Source organism: Diadema antillarum, unplaced genomic scaffold (assembly GCF_040938485.1).
Source record: "Diadema antillarum isolate AM-2024a unplaced genomic scaffold, OU_Dant_1.0 seq00000119_RagTag, whole genome shotgun sequence".
NCBI lineage: Eukaryota > Metazoa > Echinodermata > Echinoidea > Diadematoida > Diadematidae > Diadema > Diadema antillarum.
The window spans coordinates 1021037-1040426 of record NW_027271200.1 but is presented as its reverse complement, the minus strand read 5'-3'; the positions used below and the strand labels follow the sequence as shown (position 1 = coordinate 1040426).

General features: G+C 41.1%; 1 protein-coding gene across 1 annotated transcript; it reads right to left on the bottom strand.

The window, feature by feature from the left end:
* Positions 1–332: 332 nt before the first annotated feature.
* Positions 333–15805, bottom strand: LOC139727127 (uncharacterized). The gene is made up of 18 exons (XM_071638108.1): positions 15718–15805; positions 13645–14214; positions 13094–13245; positions 11977–12330; positions 10712–11549; positions 9912–10038; positions 9535–9597; positions 8216–8266; positions 7902–8152; positions 6431–6616; positions 5868–5940; positions 5135–5292; positions 4012–4107; positions 3369–3557; positions 2813–3013; positions 1817–1929; positions 1126–1228; positions 333–641 (listed from the first exon to the last, which is right to left on the bottom strand). Exons 1-18 carry the CDS (start codon positions 15802–15804, stop codon positions 333–335), a joined length of 3921 nt encoding a protein of 1306 aa, XP_071494209.1. The 5' UTR covers position 15805.
* Between the last annotated feature and the right edge of the window lie 3585 nt (positions 15806–19390).

The window sequence follows — 19390 nt, the reverse complement described above, 5'->3', positions numbered from 1 at the left end:
GACTGAATAAAAGTGTCTCATGAATGTGACAATATGAGATACGATGAAGGAAGCTAAATACACGATGCATATTGCAACTGGAAAGACTTGCACACGAATCTAAGTTTGATAATTATATTTCCTTGTCTTACCTCAGCAGACTGAACACACAAGATTCGAAAGGCATGAAGAAAACAACTGCCTCCTATTGCAAAATAACTCAGTGTGAAAATGTGCTCATACATCAACACAACTTGCAGTACTGTGCTATCAATTGATTTCTATTCTGCAAAGTTATGAATAACAACACAACTTGATATAACTTCTGCACCCAGCTACAGCAGGAACACCTCTCAGGGCTTGGGAAGACCAATGGCAGGAGGTTGAGTGGGTGCACCATCTGCTGGTGGCTTGGGCTTGGGGCGAGGTCTGAACCCACGTTTCTTCTTGTCTTTGGATGGCAACCGCTTTTCGTACGTGTCCCGCGGCCAATGGACGTAGTAGGAGAAGACCCATGGGCGTGTCATGCCCTGGGTGTTGCGCAGTCCATTGAGATGGCCGCGGTGCTCGTTGTTGCGCTCACGGCGACGAAAGGCCCACAGACGACGACTCTCCAGCTTGCGTCGCACGCGGTCGCGTGCCTCTTCCTCCATGCGTTGGATCTGCAAATATCAAAGAAGATTGCAATCGATAAAAACATACAGTCCCACAAGAAACATGATAACCATATTTATTTCTGATTCTTATTGCAGTTTTGATTCCACACGAAGTACAAACTAGTAAATTCTGAAATACAACATTATAATTTCCAACAGATCTGTAACAGAAAGAAAATGCTCTTTAGAGGAATTATCGACACATAGATGCTTCTGAGGCCTTGAAGTGGTGCATATGGAAGGGTAGTGAGCATAATGAATCTACGAAGTTGAAATGTATATGAATGAACATTGACGGAAATAAATAGAACATTAGGCCATGTCTAACTCCCTACATGCCATATTAATTCATTGTCCATAGGTATTTGTGTGAATTTTTGCACATTTGACTCATTGGTGCAGAAAGGGTTCAGTGACAGGAAACATAGAAAATTACTTCTATGCTTTCCCTGACCTAATCCCAAATCCTGTATATCCCTCACTTCCTTACCATCCTAATCTTCTCAAGTTCTTCTTCTCGTCTCTTCTGCTCCTCCAGCTCCTTCTGACGCCGCTTTTCCTCCTCTTCCGCCAATCTCTTCAGTTCTTCTCTCCTGAAAATCAAGACAGAGATTTGAATGTTTTCTCTTTTGGATTCCACAATGAGTACTCCACCTCAAACAACTATAATATCCTATAAGAACCCTGGTAACTTATACCTTAATCATTGAAGAGTATTGTTACACATAACGAAAATGGAAAGGAAGCATGTTCAGGAAATCAACCAAATTACATCGCATATATGAATACAACATTCTCTATCGAAGTTGAATACAGGCTGGAGATAAGTCTTGTTATCTTTGAAAGAATCTCACACTATGAACTTTGAACCTATCATCTTGTAACATTTTTCATATTTAAACAAGTTGAGCAATTGCCTGCACACAATGTGCAACATTCAACTACAAATGATGCACACCTTAAACAAGACGGAATTATAAAGATGACAACTTCGCTCCTGCTGGATTTTGTCAACTCATAGTGAGTGAAGAGCAACATTGACCAGCAAACCATCTCCATGTTAACCCGTTGAGGACAGGCTGATTTTGCAATCACACCCATTTCCCATAGACACCTGCCCGAGTATACTCAGGACTTGTCTTCAACGGGTTAAGAGAGAGTGCTCCCTTGTATCATCTTACATTTTCCTCTCTTCCTCTGCTTTCTGCCTCTCGGCGTCCTCCCGGGCCTCCCTCATCTTCGCCTCTGCCTCTCGTCTTTCTCTGGCTAGTCTCTCCAGCGCTTCCTGCTCAGCCTGAAAAAATGGAAAGAAAAGAAAGAAAGTCAAGACGACAGGTGTACACACACAGGCCCGAAGATACGTAGATGGCGGATCTAGCTCTCCAGCCATTCCAGCTGCATTTCCTCATCATTTCTTAATTGTCAATCATCACGCAATGAAGTGATAGCGTTGTGCAGAGAAGATGACACAAGCTTCTGTTTTTTGCACCAATATCTTTGATACTGATCCCCTAGTGCCTTCTTGATTTATGCCTGCGTACCAATCACCTTAAAAAATGGATAAATAAATCATGCAGCATTTTACAAGAAGTGTGCAAGAACATTTTTGACATAATGAAATGATCTCACCATCTCTCCCCCTCCTTGCACAAGCACACGTTCACAAACCAGCTATTGCATACTCCATTGGGTGATAAAGCCAACCGCTAATAAATGAGAACACATGATGAAATGAGATATAGTATATGCTAAAGGCAGGGCTAGACGCTAGCCTTTTTCTATGGTGGCCTATTTGGACTACTAAAATCTTTAAATTTGAAATGGTGGTGGCCACGAAAAAGAAACATAGTGGCTCGAAATAAAAGGAAACATAACATTCCATTCACTATCATAAGTGTCTCGTCGGGCCACCAAAAGATAGTCTTTTTGGAAATTTGGTGGACCGACATCATTTTTCAGTGGCTAGGCCACTGGGCCACTGCTAATATAGAACATGATGAAGCAAGATTGCTGATATCAAACATCCACCATGCTTCCACCTTAACCCATTGAGGGCGGGCTGATTTTGCTGCAACATGCATTTCCCATGGATATTTGCCTAAGTATACTCTGGACTCGTCCTCAATGAGTTAAGACGATCCCTTAGGAGAGGAGCATGGGTTCAATTCTAAACTCACCTCCCTCTCAAGCTCCCGGATCCTCTCCTCCTCCTCCTCCATCTTCCGTCTCTCCTCATCCTCCTCTCGCTCCCGCCTCTCCCGTTCCTCCCGCTCTCGCTCCTCGGCCTCCCATTCGGCCTCCTCCCTGAGCCTCCTCCTCTCTGCAGCGTCTGCCAGACGTTCCGCCATCTCCCTCTCCCGCTGTCTGGCTGCTTCCTCCTGTATTTGTGGTGAAGAAGGTGAGAGAGAATAAAGTCTTACGCATCAGCTGCATTCAATGCCAGGTCAGTACAGATTTCCATCAATGATTGATCAAACAAACCAAAAAACAGCAACACATACATAGATTGGACCAACTATTTGGTAACAGAGCAAGATAGGAATTTGATGATTAAATGTAATCAGGACAGACTTTTGAACACAAACATCCCCCCAAAAAGCATCACTTTATTCATAAGAGACCAACCGCTGACAACTTCTGCTCTTCTTGCAAATGAATTGCTGGTGTTGAATGATACATGTATACACCTTTTTTCATCGGCAAAATATTACTACTGAGAATGAATGCACTGACCATTTTTCTCCGTTCTTCACGCTGCCTCTCTCGTTCTTCTTTCTTCTTCTCCATTTCCTCCTTCCTCTTCTTCTCCCTCTCCTCCCTGGCAGCTCTCCTTGACTCCTGCAGCATCAGCCTCGCTTCTTCCTCCGCTTCTTCTGCCAGCCTGGCCTGGTACTCGGCCTCTTTCAGCTGCTCCTCAATTTCCTGGGAAACGATCACAATGATACATATTTTGTCAGCTGGTTTTCAGCACAAGTTGAGAACTCAGAATACACGCTACAATAAGTGTCCTTTTCACTTTAAGCTGGGTTTCTTTTTTCCAGCTAATTTGTCAGTCATGGAATCCCAATAGATTCCATTCAAAATGGCTAAGAGTTTAGCAATATTTTACCAACATGTAGGCCAAGGAAAGAGTGCAATTGTAATATTTGATTGGCTCCTATTGAATTTAAATGCTTTATAGTCAATGCATGTGATGTTTTAACTGGATAACTTTCACATGTAAGTTTCCAAACTTGATTTTGATTTTTTTTTTGGGGGGGGGGATTGGGAATGTATATGAAATATCATAATTTTTACAAGCTGTCATTCATAGCTGCAATGAACATCCTCTTGTTGGAATTTCAAAAATGACCTTACAGCTGATTTCTAAACTTACCATCTTTTTGCGCTCCTCTTCATATGCCTGTCTTCTTTTCTCCTCCTCAGCAGCCTTCCTCTTTTCTAGCAGGGCCTTCTTTTCTTCTTCCCTCCTCTGTTTTGTAAACAAATTTAAATACAGAACATGTTTGGATATTAAAGCACACTATTACAATGCAACAAGGCAAACTTTATTCCACTAGCTTGACATTCTTCACTTTTAAGACAGTGTGGTAATGCAGTGAAATACTCTTTGCTCTCATAGTGATGTCACATCTCTTGAATTTTTCATTTTGCTTATGAAACTCTCTGCATAAAATAATGTCTTTTTTTTTCTCCATTTTGATCAAATCTGGGATTTCCTGACTAATTCTCTGCAGTCCATGCAACCATGAAAGTAACAAATTATTAAACTTCTAAAGAATGTGCTGACAACAAAATTGATTTGCATAAAGATTCTGCATACTTGAAGGGTTTATGGGGAAAAGGCTTTCAGAATAATAGGGCTAACAAAACTAACAAAAAAGAGTCAATGAACAAAAGGGCCTATAAAAAACAACAAACAAACCTTAGAGAATTGAATAGGAAACAAAAGGCTCTTAAACTCTAAGGTCACAAGTCTTAAGACCTTTACAGGCAGATTATGAAAGGGTAATCCTTGAGGCTGTGAGTACTGAATAGTTACCAAAGGGGCTCTAAAAATCAGGGACTCTTAAAACGACTTTTACAATTGAGAATAAAAGAAAAAAGAAGGACAGATAGAGGGGATAATAGAACAGATTTGGGAATTGAAGAGCTTACAATTTAACTCTACGAATAAAGGGGTAAACAAACAAACAAAATGGCTCCAGGAGCTAAAGTAAAATGGCTCTTAGAACTGAAGGTGCTAAAAGTAGTAAGAATGGAAGAGATAAAAACAACACCATAAGAATTATACAATAATAAAGACTCTCAGAATAGAGAGTTGACAAAAATATGTAAAGTGAACAGCAAGGAAAGAAGGAACAAGAAGTAGAAAAGGATATGCATGATAATAATTACATAGAAAAGGAAGTCAGTGAATTTATTACAAATAGCCTAAGGAAACAGTAAATGATGATGATGATGATAATAACATTGTTGCTATGCAAACGTGACCATACCTGCTTCTCTAATCGGCGAGCCTCCTTGAGGGCAGCCCTCTCTTTGGCCTGCTGCTTCTTGGTTTTCTTGGTCCCCTTTGGAGTCTGGGTCTTCAGCTCCTTCTCAATTGCCTCATCGTCTGTAGCAACAGAGGCGCGGTCTGTGTCATTGGGGTCACCTAGAGGTCACAGAATTTAGACTCTTATTAAATTTGGGCCATGGAAGATGGATACAGGTAACAAACGGGTAGATCTGTGCATTACCTGAGAATGGAAACTCTTTCGACTTTGGACCAAAATACATAATTTATAAATCAGTTGAGCACTACCTATTCCTCTGACAAGATGTATTTTGGTTTACAAAAATTTTGCTTAACATTCATTCTAAAACAAGAATGTGAGCCATCATCTGCATGTCACTCTGACAGAGTCAAAGAAATGTATGGAGGGAAAAAAAAAACTGTACAGAGGTATTTTATTGAAAAATTGTAATTTTAGATTTGCTTCAAAGTGTTGAAAGTTTGGTGTGTAAGTTACCATCTGTTGACATTTCAAAGTTTTTGCATGTTTTAAAATGCGAAACTCCTAAAAGTGAACGAAGCATTGTTTTTCATGGCTCACTTCACATTTCAACAACATGAAAATATAACATCTGGTTTATCATTTGAGAGCTATCATAGGCCCGCACTTGCAGATGTAGTTGAAAGAAATGGAACAACCTTGGTGTCACTGAAATCCATGTGAGAAAACTAACCTTTATCTTCTTCTTGTTCTTCCCTCTTTTCCTCTTCTACATTGATGTTTGCTTCAGCCAACTGTTGAGCAAGCTACAATAGAAGACATGGCAGAAATAGAGAATGTTGCAAGCTATGTGTAATTTGCACAAAACTTACGTCCTACAGCAAGACTAGACACACCGGTTTTTTTTTTTTAACTTAGGGGCACGTTGTTACTGGCATTAAATGCATATAGCATAGACAAGAACTTTGACATGCATTTCTATTTTGTGAATCTTGGCTCTCGCGAAATAACAATGCATGCAAAAATTTCTGGTTTCACAGTATTTGCATGTACATTTTAGGTCAATGGGAGACTTGAGAAGCAGTAATACTATCACCTCATGTGATTTATATATGAGATCACAACCAACATTAGTATAAAAACATGTGAAAACTTCAAATTTCTTCATTTTACCATACATGCATAATTTGGTAAAACTTCAACAATCTCATTTGTGTGATTCTACTATAAAGCTATCATAATCAACTTGAACTTGATGTGAAATTTCACTTTGAAAAATCCCCCAGTCTTTCTCACCTCCTCCTGTATCATCTTATTGATCTCATCCTGGGACGGCTCTTCATACGCACTTGCTCCCCCAGAATCGATGAACTCCACTCCTCCCTTCTTGTGAACAGGGCTGGATCCGCCCCCTTTCTTGCCCTTCCTTGCCTTCCTGGGTGTCTGGGGTGACGGCTTGGGACTGGGCTTGGTTTTCTCCGGCTGTGGAAATTGAACAATGCACAGGCAGCACTTCATAGTAATGAACAACCTGATAATACAACTTCCACCATTTTCATATACAACAACACAACTACGACTGCAGAAAGCAAACAAACGAACAAGCAAGCCAACATGGCAGAATGTCTGGACATCCAACATCTATTGAGCTACACATCGTAAATCTACATCAAATTCAAAAACAATTATTTCCCAGTAGTGACAGGGGCCTAGTTCTGAGAGTTTGGCAGGATATTATTCTCATCCTAAATGAACTTACTTCACTCAGATGTAACAAAAGATGGGGAAGGGAAACTAATTTGTTTGTTTGTAGTGGGCACTGCATTCTCGACTACTAAAACAATATATGTGACCCTGCACCACAAAACAAACAAAAAGTCGCAGACATGGATTTTTAGTTAAGGACAGATTCTGAAAGAGCAGACTCTAAGCTTTAAAATGATGTATAAATCAATTTAAATGGATTCTCCTAACCTATAAAAATATTGGAAAGAAAGCCTATACTCTGGAAAAGTTGGAACTGAGAAAAGAGGCTCTGAAGTACAGGGTCTATTCAAGCGCTTAATCTTTACTAAGCCGTGCTACCTGTGCTATGATGGAACAAAAAACACGATGTAAACCACTGGAGCAACAACAACGAAGGGATTTTGGGATTAAATTGAAATTGAGCATGTTCTATTAACACATTCTGTCCATGATTAATGCCAACTTTCAAAGCAGTAGCATCATCCTTTCAAACGTTATTAGAGTTGAAAGTAAAGAGTATGCAGAGGATTTTCAAGAAATGAAAAGTAGCCTCTAAGAAAAACCTGATCGCACTTCTCTACCAAAAAAGGGGTGGTAGAAAAACTGCTGAAAACCCACTTTCCCATTCAATTTATGATCCTGAACTCAAGAATATTGTAGAAGAAGAATAGCTCTTTCAGAAAATATGGAAAACTTATTTCTGACTTGGTTGACCCATTTCACCTTTCCTGAGTCCTCACGTAAAATCAAGGGGTGCGACTTTTTGTTTGTTTTATGATGCACGGTCACATACACTGTATAGTGTAAGTCAATAGCTAAGAGCACAAGGCTGTCATTGTTGTACAAGGTCCAAAATGTGGATGTCCTGTGTTTGGCCTAAAACAATGCCTTGCCTAAAAAAAATAATACAATAAAGTCTCTAATTACTCCACCCCTTCACTTTATACATATATTGATTGAGATACTAATGAAGAGTTCAGTGCAAGTAAAGCAGCATACATGTATGGTGTGAAATGGATACCTTTGGAATAGAAGATTCATTTTTCTTGGCAACCATGGACTGCAGGCTGCTTAGGTCCAGTTTCTCTGCCTTCTTCGGCTTGTCACCAGCACTCTTCTTGGCAGCGGACTGCACCCTAGGAGGAGGAGGTGTTGGAGCATGGGAAGTGACAACAGTGGGGGCTAGGGTAGTGGGCGGGGTGGGGACATGGACGACGGGTGAGGCAGGCTTGGTGATGGGAGCAGGTTCTGGTGCCAACTGCGGAGTAGGGGCTTTAGGAGGGGGTTCCTCTTCCCCATCCTGCTCCTGCTCACCTTGCTGAAGAGGGTCTTTACTGTGGCTGGTGGAGGGGCGTGATGGCTCCGATGACGATTTGGAGGTTATCTCTGTTAGAAACATAATGACAACATGGCACATAGTCATGGAATACTATCTTTAAATCTGCAGAAATCATATGAACTGAAGCTGTGTATCTTGCTAATCAACAACCTTACTTATTGACATTGACAATATAAATAAAATCATCTGCAGACTAAATATCTTAGAATATATTTAGACTTGAATTATACAGTAATGTGCATATCTAAAGTACATAATGTTGTTCCACTATTTCTTTGGGCTTAGAATAGAATTGGGATATCATCGATAACAATGGCAATCGAACTGCATCAAATATATCCCTACTAGATAGGAAAAAAAGACCCTCATTCAACCTCCTTTACCATTAATTCCTGTAATGACAAAAACATCATCACTATAAGCACTAGGGTGTTTTACCGTTATCAGTAGAAAATATCATTTGAATGTGCCTACTTTAAGCAGAGTATTTACCTCTTCAAACTCACTGCACATGCAAGCACAAACATCCCGAACAGATTCAGCTCTTTACAGGGCAATCTTGAACTGATCACAGAATAAAGGATAAAGTAAAAACTCAATATGTACTTACAAAGACTTTCATATTCAGGTCAGTAACTGATAAAAACTAATGCTACAAAAAGACAGCAGTTTCAAAATGCATTCTAATATCCTATCTACCCTAGTTAAAGGACAAGTCCACCTTCATATACATAAGGATTGAGAGAATGCAGCAATATTAGTAGAACACATCAGTGAAAGTTTGAGGAAAATTGGACAATACGTTCAAAAGTTACGAATATTTTAAGTATCTGCGCAGTCACTGCTGGATGAGAAGACTACTACAGTGTATGATGTCACATGCGTACAACTATATAAGGAAAATAAAAAGAGAATTTCACAAAACTTTACTTTTTGAATAAAGTGCAAATTTCTTCGACTTGCTACTGACGTATGTTAAGGGTAATATCATTCCCCCTGCCTTCTGAAAGAGAGAAGTCGAGTGTTCTTTTGTTATGCGAGAAAAATGGAAATACATTGAATTTGCTTTATTCTTTCTTTATATCGTTGTACTCATGTGACATCACAAGCTATAGTAGTCTTTTCATCCAGCCGTGACTGCGCAGAAACTTCAAAAATTCATAACTTTTGAACGGGCTGTCCGATTTTGCTCGAACTCTCACTGATGTGTTCTACTAATATTGCTGCATTCACTCAACCCACATGTCTATGAAGGTGGACTTGTCCTTTAAGTCGACATCATTTTTCTGTTTCCACAACATATCTCATAACATACCCTGCTCCTTTGGGATTCCTACTCCTTCTCCAAACAGCTGCAGGTTCTCATTGTTGCTCTCTCCTGTGCAAGATAGACAACAAGGCATTAACAGAAACATAGTAAAGAATATACAATGCAGTTTCTCTCTTGCAAAACACAACCAAATTGAATGAAATACAAATGACTTTCATTAATTACAAAACTGAGAAAACGAAATGGCAAAACTACACACTGCAAAACTAGTTTCTACCAAATGACATTACACTGGAGGAATTTCAAATGCAATGTAAACACAAACTTGCCTGATATTCTATCAGACATGAAAATCTTTCTTTCTCTAAAGCCAAGCATATGGTTGAAACCAAATGGTGAATAACAAGGGGAATTCTTTATACCTTGCTCCACTGGAGATTCCCACTTTTCTTCTCCGTCAACCTGCATCTCTTCTTGCACAGTTTCCTCAACGTCTTCCAAGGCAGCCGTTCTAGCAGAACCAGACGTTCCTGGCCTGCTGCGGGATGACTGTTGAAACAAAATTGAAAATGAAAGCTTAGGTAAGCCAATATTACAGCTACAATAAAGGACAGGCATGTCTTGACAATCCCACAAAACTACAATACAATGCAGACATGCATTAAATGCTCCCAAAAACTCCAGAAACATGGTAGAAGTGTGTGGGGGGGGGGGGGGGGAAGGGGAATGTGTAGCCATATTTTGCCCCCATCTTGCTCTCTACTTACTGTGAAAAGTTCTACTTTACAATTCTACTCAGTCACACACAACTACAATGTCAGTATAATGCATTCCCGTTTTAACAAATGCAGTTATAACAAAATTTCAGTAACAGCGAGGTGGAAATTTAGGCCCCAAAGTTATTGTCCATATATCTTCATAAGCACTTCATTTGTTCGGCTATAACAAAATTTTGATAATTCATTATAACAAAAGAAAACTGCCGGTCCCGAGGACTTCATTATAATGGAAGTCACTGGTATACTTTTTGTAAGTGTTTAAAGTGTGTCATGTAAATTGATAGTGCTCTGAAGGAGCTACCTCTGTGGATGAGGGAGAAACAGCAACATATAAATCAGAGCAAACCACGATTGACAATGCTGGTAGCATCTCCTTATCCTATGGCTATTCAGGAACATATCACTATTCCAGAAAAGTAGATCCAATCACACATGAAACTAACCTGTCTTGACTTTGCAGAGCCTGTTCTAGTTCTTCCCGATCCAGGCCTTACTTCACCGACGTTATCGTCCAAACCAGGCCACTCATCTCCCTCCGGAGGTGGAGTCGATCGACGTGATGACCGTGTTCTTGGTGTGTAAACTCTTGGTGGTAATGAGGATGTCCTTGAATTGCTGCGATGGGGTAGCATTGGGCCCTCTTCACCTTCCACTGCATCCACTGCATCCATCCCTGCTTCATGCGGAGCATCCGCCTCGGCTACGTCTGGCTCGAGATCTTCCACCCCGAGCTCAGCCAGATCCTCTGACTGCCAGTCATCATCATCTTCTCCTCCCAGCTCTGCGGCTCCTGCATCCTCGCCTTGCTGAGATCGCATCCCGGCGGAAGACTTCCGGCTCCTGGAGCTCTCCGCCCTTGACCTCCTGCTTCCCGAACTCGGGGCTCGACTGGGCTCATCCTCCTCAGGATGCCCTCCAGCGCTAATTTGCGATCTGCGTGATGTGGGTCTGCTCGATTTAGGACGGGAAGAGTGGTGTGATGACTGACGGGAAGAGTGGTGTGACGACTGACGGGATCTTGACTTCACTGATGCAGCTCTCGCTTCTTCATCCACTACCCATTCTTCTTCGACATCCTCATAGCCATCGCCTTCTTCCTCTTGTTCCCCTCCAAAATCCTCATTCTCGGGTGGAAGAGATGGTGTTCTTGCTTGCGGAGAGTAGGGGGGGTAAGGTGCACTAACCGGTCTCCCAAGGTATCCTCCTGACTTCAAAGATGCAGTCAAGTCTTTTAGCGAGAAAGGTGTGCCTGATCTGATGCTTCCTATGGATCTGTTTGATCTACGTACAAAATAAATAAATACATAATACAAGTGGGTGGAAGAAGCAGCAAGAAATTCATGCACAACATCAAATTCAGATACATTTTCTATTCCCAGTAGTAATTGTCAAAATGCAGCAGCTTTGTAATTTTCAAAAGATTACTTTGACCATCTGTAGCAATCACTATGATGCCTATTTCTAGAGAACTTTAAACAATGTAATGCATCAAACAAGAAAAGCACAAGTTGTTTAGCATGTACATGATTAAACATAAGAAACATAGCCAAAATAATCATACCACGATGCTATATCATATACCATGAAACCATTCACCTGTAAAGCTACATTCCGAGATTCAACTGGGCAATACAGTATTCATTTCTACATATTGTACACATCAGGGAGGAGACACAATAAGACACTAGAAAAGACATCAGCTGGTTACCTCGCAGTATCGGGACGTGACAGCAAGTTGGCCTCTGCCTGGATTTGCTGTGGCTGAGTGCTGTCCGATGCAAATCTGACGGTGGTCTCTGTGGTGGTGCTGTTGATGGTGTGGCTGACCGATCTCATGTCTGCATTGCTGCTGGTCTCACTGTACACTTGCCCGTCCGATTTCAAGATGGCCGGCCGTAAAAACTCCGTCTTGGGAGGTACGCTCTCGATCTGTTCCTCCAGAGCACCGTCTGGCTCGAGGCTTCCATCCTCTTCAAACTTTTCCAGCACATCGCTCAGCTCTTCCGCCATGTCGGGGGCTGGTGTGTTGGCTTGAGATATCGATGTTATGACATTTCTGACCCTGTGATAGAGAGGCATTTAAGAGAATGAGAGTGTTCGAGAAGGTTGCATAGAAGACCTATCTCAAACATAAATCTCTCATTTTCCTGCACAAGGGTGGTGATGGGGCCCATTCGGTAGCACATCTGCCATGCAATTAAATGACTCTGGATCAATTCCCAGGGCTTAAAATACCCACTGGCCATTGGCAATTTGCCGCCATGACCCTCCCACTGGCCGGAATGCCCCTTTCAAAATTAAACCATTCATGGCTACAATATTTTGTTTGACTTATGTCCCTTTGAGTGCTTTTGAGCCCCCTCAAAAAGGTGGCTTTGACCCAAATTTGATGAAATTCTAGACCTTAATTCCTCCTGATGAGTCTAGTTAGGCAATGTTGTGTGTAATTATGCCATTCTGGCTAGTAAGAGGCATAAATACTCTGTCCCTCAGATTGGACATCAGGCGGAGGACCAGTGCATGAGAAAGTTAATCACTCATGCAAATAAAAGATGCCACTTTACTTCCTCACACAGAGCAGGGTGCTAACCCGGTGAAGTGTCCACCCCACATACCCACACAAGAAAACGATGCTGACCCCTAATGGTTTGCCCAAGGTGAATATCAATAGTCAGCAGATGGTATCTACCACGCACATACCAGATGAAAAAAGATTTTCTGCACATGTAGTCACGCAACTATTGTATATTAACAGCATTATCAGAGGAGTTCTGGAGTTGGCTAAAAAATGATTATGCATGAAATTAACACTATGCATAACTTACGCTGCTTTTGTCTTCATGTCTTTGAGGTAAAAGACAAAGTCTCCTCCGGGCTGCAATCGGAAATCCACTCCATGTTCACCTTCCTCCTTGTGTAAAAACTTGAAGCAAGATGTGTCGTAGGGTGCATTTCTCTGTTCTAGACCATCGCCAGCCTGAAAAGAGATTTTTTTTTTCCACAAAAGATTCCTTCTATCAGAACATTGCAACTTGTCTTCATGATTTTCCTAATTGCATATGCTATGATCATAGCAAATAATTTGTCCATTCAAATATAGAGATGGTTCAGTGCATCATGCATTCATTAATTCTACTTTTCACATATTGTACATTGAGCAGGAAAATAATCTGAGAAGACACAAATAATTTTAATTGATGCACTATATTCATATGAAATCTGACACATAACAATTCAATATGAGTTTTGTTTGATCATCACAACAAGTCACAGCTCTTTGGCAAAATCAAGTGTGATTGATAATGTTTGCTTTTCCATGTTTTCAGAACACAGACACAAGTCCAGAGAGCACCACATACACCTTTCTATTGCTTACCTCAGATCCATAATGAAGGACACTATTTGTTAATTTCTGAAATGTTTGAAGGTCGGATACCCAGTCGTCAACATCGATGGCATTTGGATTGACACGGTAGCACCTTTGTTCCGGGACAGAAAAGGCGACATCTTTGGGCGCTGCAAACAGCATCAGGGCACCCTTCCTGGTCGTTAGAGTTTTTGGCAAGGAAGCATCAATTCTGGCAGGCAGAGTTGGACTTTGCGAGGAGCGGCGGGAGGTGGGGGCGCTTTTTGCCCTCTTGAGAGGTCTGTGCGATCCAGTGAGGCTGGGTCGGGACTGCTGCTTGTTGGCGCGAATGACACCAGTCCGGGGTCGCAAGCGAACGGAGCCGAGAGGCCTTGAGTACTCGGTGGTCTGTGTCTTCAGCCGGATGAGATCTGCAAAGTTTTCACCGACGGCTTGGGACTGCTGGGGGTAGTTCTTGGATGCCTCCCGGAGAATGGTCCTTATCTGGGAAAGCTGACTCTTGATTCGGATTGGGATGTTGACCCTCTTCTCCAAGTGGTCCAAGGACTCTCCCGGCAGGGACTTACTGAGGACCTTGGTCTGTAAGATTTGTGGGGGAAAAAAAATTGTATTTAAACAATTTACTGTTCTTCACTGTTGCATTAACTGCACCCACAAATTCTGACCAGTTTATGGGGGGGGGGGGGGGGGGGGATGACTGCTGTTGGGACATATTTTTAATACACTCAAAATACACCTCAAAAAGTAAAAAATAATATGGGTATTGCAGCTTCTTGATGTTTGCCCAGATTCTCCTGAATGTACTTACTGTGCATGTTTTGCTGCAAAGCATGCTGACCTGGCCTTCTTTTAGCAGGACATTTCACCACATCAATTGCATGTACATGTACATGTCAAGCTGCATTTTTAGCTTCCCTTCCAAATAAGCCTACCTGTGATGGGGGGGGGGGGGGGGGGGGGGTAATTTTGCTGGCTTCCATTCCAAAAGCCTGAGATAGGGGGTCAAAATGAAACCAATATCCATCCTTAAAGGGGTGTTGCTAAGAATCTGGAAAAAGCATATATGTGTAGGCCTATGGTTGACTGCCTGAGTGGGCGACTGGGGTTTGTTGGTAACCATGTGATGGTGCACTTTAAAAATGAGCACTTCAAGAAAATCCTTACAGTAATGTCCCAGATGGTATTTGCTTTTTTGTAGTTGTCTAAATCCTCCTTTGGTAGACTACTTAGTTTTGACTATACATTTTGAGGTTCTGGTCACAGGAAGACATACATTGAAAGTAAGTTTTATGCAAGATGACAGTCACACATAATGGTATATTACAGATATGTGACCCGCTACAACAAAAGGATCCGAAAGTTGGGGGAGGACAATTTTCTGAAAATGACATGACATAATTCCCGTACTCTTTTGCTTTAATTTCATACATAGCACAACCCATAAAAGTACTCGGTTGCGGAGATATCGATGATTTTATGAGCGCATGTCAAGTGGTTGAGGAAATCAGAGTTTTGAGAAAAACGCCTTCAAAGTTGTCCTTCCAACACTCTCATGGTCAAGGGGAGGCAAGACAGTTTTCACCGCCCGACAGTAGAAGGCACACTCCTAGCGACCTCCGCCATGTTCATTCAAGCTTAGCGCCAGCGGTCCATGCACGACCAATCGGTAATCAAGATGCCACACACTGACCAATAAGATCACTCCCTCGTTGCTAGGGGCGGAGTCAAGCTGCGGCGCTAAATCCAAATCTTTGGACACATTTCTCTTACATTGAAAGTCGGAAAATCATGACCCAGAAAAACACTGATTTCTTGCCTTTCCTTTGATCATTTAGCTTTGAAACTTCGGCAGATGATGAACAAAACATTAGACTACAAAATTATGCAAAAAACAGAAATCCGATTGCTTTGACCAATTTTAATGATGTGACTTCAAACTCGATTTTCTCGGCTCGGCTGTCAGCGACTTTAGAATCCTTATGTTGTAGCGGGTCACATATATTAGTCAATATTCATACTTTTGTACAATACAGATGTAAAGTGGATGTACATTTTCAAAATGTTCAAATGAAGCATTTTCACCTTCTTGTCTTCCAGCTGTTGCTGTAGATCACCATCCCATGATCCACAGCCATGAGCCAGAGGACTGAAGACTGATGTCGATGACATTATTGCCTGTGGATTGTCAGCAGCCAAGGTGAATTCTAGAGATTCTCCATGTCACTCAAATGATGTATCACCAAGTCTCCAGCGAAGAATGGACATCTTTCGTGATTCTTCCTGCTTTCGACAGCAACCTATGAGTAAAAGTGATGACAATATCAGCCTTCATTAAAAAAAAAAAAAAAAAAATCAAACCAGCAGAATTGTTAATCGATTATACCGTCTGGTCTGGCAGTGTACAGATCCAGATCCAGATTGGAACTTCTCACTCACATAATGCTCCCAAATACAAATTGTTTGTCTATTAAGGATGATATTGCATAAAAGTGGAAATTTTTGTGCAAGAAACTTTTTGTCAGGTCAAATTTAGTGAACTTCATTAATCGGCTTACCTTTGACATTATATGTGAATAATGGTATTTCTGTGACTGTATTGTAGGCCCTACAAATGTATAATCATTTGCATATCAAACTAATGTTTTTTTTTACTTTTAGTTCCAGCATGTCAGGAGGTATCAGAACACATGGCACAATAAGTCAGGAAAATCTCCACACTGTAAAATATTCACTCTTTACTGTAATGAAAACAGGTCCCATGTCAGTCATGTGCTTCACGTCTCAACAAACATTGAGTGTTGCTTCCTTCAAATGAGAGTGAGGTATAATAATATGGCATCTCCCGACCTACATGTACTGTACAATAATGTGCATATTGTACGTACAACCAAGGAGGTTCAAGAGAATGGAGTCACAACCGTCTTGTTTCCTTTGCTAGATGTTCGATGCCGCCGCTCAAAAATATTTGAAGCATGTGCCAAACTGGAGATAGGAAGACAATTGACTCGTGTCTCATTGCATAATCACCAGCAACCTATCTAACCCAGAAGATATGTCTCTGTGATGGTAATTACCTTTCGCTATCCCTAGAATTCTTATAAAAGGTAGGTAGTACAGACATGAGGATGCGCAAATAGAAATTGCGCCCCCCCCCCCCCAAAAAAAAAAATAAATAAATAAATAAAATAAAATGATGAAATAAAAATGACAATTACTCAACTGGGCATATCCGGCGCCTTATCCGGGCACTATAATCTGATATGTATCTATCAAGAATCATACATTGTACTTGAAGATCCAATATACACATTGTATTCCAATATTGGTTTCATTTGTGGAAATTAAGTGGAAAAGTGATAAAACCGGCTTTCCAGGATTCGTATGATACAGCTCTGATATACACTTTCGCACAAATTTGTGGATGGGATTTACTTTTGTTTTAACAGTTACATGCTTTATCATCAAGTGAGATTTCTTTTCATTTAACAAATAAATACAGTGTAAATAAGCAAAATTAGCCAACATTACTGTGGCGTGTGGGCCTACCTACTATCGATCATCAAAGGCACAAATGCACCTGTGGAATTCTTTTGTACATCAATAGAAATCTGACAACTGTTTGAATAATTACAGCCAGCTGGAACTCCATCTCTTAAACCTCCTTGGTACAACTAGGCCTAGATCTACTAACAAATGTCGATGTAACGTTTCACTTAGTGAGACCCTCAGTTTACAGTAGAGTACACTGCACTGCACGCGGTTGTATAATTTACAGTTTCTATGCTACATAGCCCTAGAGGTCCAGTACAATAAGAAAGTGACACAGTACGACTTACGAAATCCGCTGTGGTTTGAGGAGAGTGTTGGAATAGAAGATGAGAACATGCAGCCGTGGCTTGACAAATAATTTACACCTACTAGTCAGTAGTAGATCCTCCGTCACAAAGGACTCAGTAATTAAATGGGTAGCAGCAGCAGCTAGCCCGGCGTCTGAAAACTTGCCAGCTCACTCAGCGTAGGATACGCTGCTACTACGGTAGCGGTTTTGCTTCCACCATGACCACCAGACAGTATTGACGGAAAGGAACACAGCACAAAATCTCGAGAACACAATATAAGCTTTGTTTAATCTACCATCTATGTTCTAACCACCTATTACACTTCCATCGATTAGCTCATTGTTGAGAATATTTTCGCACAGTGTACAAGAAGTTCGACGAGCTTCAAAACATCCTGAACAATAGGTTATTGATTAATTTCGTTCTTTCTGTATACACGCCTTCCATGACTACCACTTGGTTGGCAGCTGGAAGAATTCATTACTAATGAGTTTGGGATTTACTGTTAACTCCATTTCAGGTTTTGACGAAATACTTGAAATGATTGACACCACAAGGATATAATAACATTAGAAAATTCTTAAAAGAATAGCGAAGTTTCCTTACAGTATATAATTTGGGATTTTTCTTGGTAACCAACGGCTAAGAAATGAATATCACCCCTATGAATTAATGGTAGTGGCTTCATCGTGTACAAAGTGCAGTGTGCGGCGTGCTTGCAATGTGCATGGATGCCATCGGAGAATTCAATGGAGGGGGGGGGGGGGTGCGAACCGCAGCGGATGTAGTACATAGGTCACCTAGCTAAACTCCTTTTTGACCTCTCTGGGATCTGGTTGAGTCGAAAATGGTGAGACTGAACATGTACTCTTGTGACAGATATTATATTAGCGTAATATAAATTAAGTCATTCAAGTAGGTCCTCTCATGCAATTGTTATACAAGGATACAAGGCATTTTGTATTAATGTAGGCCAGCATGGTTTACATTGTGAATATTATTCACTGTTTTCACCTGCTTGTCTGGTGCTGCAGTCATTTGCTGTGGTGTGTAGTCGTGGTATCGTGTACATTGCTTACGTGGCGCACCGTGGATCATACTATGTAGGAGGTAGGAGAAGACGAGTCTGGACGCATCAAAATCACACGTAGCCTGCACCTGTAACTGACCGCACCAGATATAAATATTAAAAAGGTACCCCTTAAATGTATTACTGATGAGTGGTATTCAAAATCTTTTGAAGCGGTGACCAGCAGAACCACCGTAATTTTGAGTCCTAACATCCGCTACACGTTGGAATAAATCACTGGTTTAGTCCCACACATAAGGAAATTTTGTGTCATTCTTAATAGAGCCTAGAGGTCTACAACATTTCACAAGAGTTTTTCGCTCGCACTCTCGCACTGCACTCATGCACTCGTTGCAGTCTTGGCTCTTCCTGACTTTACACGGCAACCGATCTTAATTCCTGTAGGGTCTAATTTTGAATGATTTGTCCCATCATTAAGATATTGTCAAGTGTAGGGTGTCTACATTTGAAATGTAAACAGAACTGTGTTTTATTACCTCCGCCAAGGGAGGAGGTTATGTTTTCATTTAATACCGTTGCCCGTTGGTTTGTTTGTTTGTCCGTGTGCAAAATAACTCAAAAAGTTGTGGACGCATTAAGAAAACTTGCAGGAAAGGTTGAGAATAGCACAAGGAACAGATGATTAAATTTGGTAGTGATCCAGAAATTTTTATGGATTTTATGATGGATTTTCGATATTTTGGCAGGTAGGGTCAATGAACTTGGGAGTTCAAGCTGGGCATTTTTTAGGTTTCATACGCGCACTAAAGTGCATGCTCTAGTTTCTGCTATGGAGAGGCACGGCGCACAGCTGAGGGTTTATGATGTAATGAAGGCTTCTATTTGG

Bases quoted from the DNA above. Each gene is read 5' to 3' on its own strand.
- LOC139727127 (XM_071638108.1), bottom strand. From the start codon at position 15,804: ATGTCATCGACATCAGTCTTCAGTCCTCTGGCTCATGGCTGTGGATCA. The intron at 10,039-10,711 runs GTTAGTTTCATG...TTGTTTCAACAG, and splicing joins GCTCTGCAAAGTCAAGACAG to TCATCCCGCAGCAGGCCAGG. The intron at 3,014-3,368 runs GTCAGTGCATTC...CCACAAATACAG, and splicing joins GTGAAGAACGGAGAAAAATG to GAGGAAGCAGCCAGACAGCG.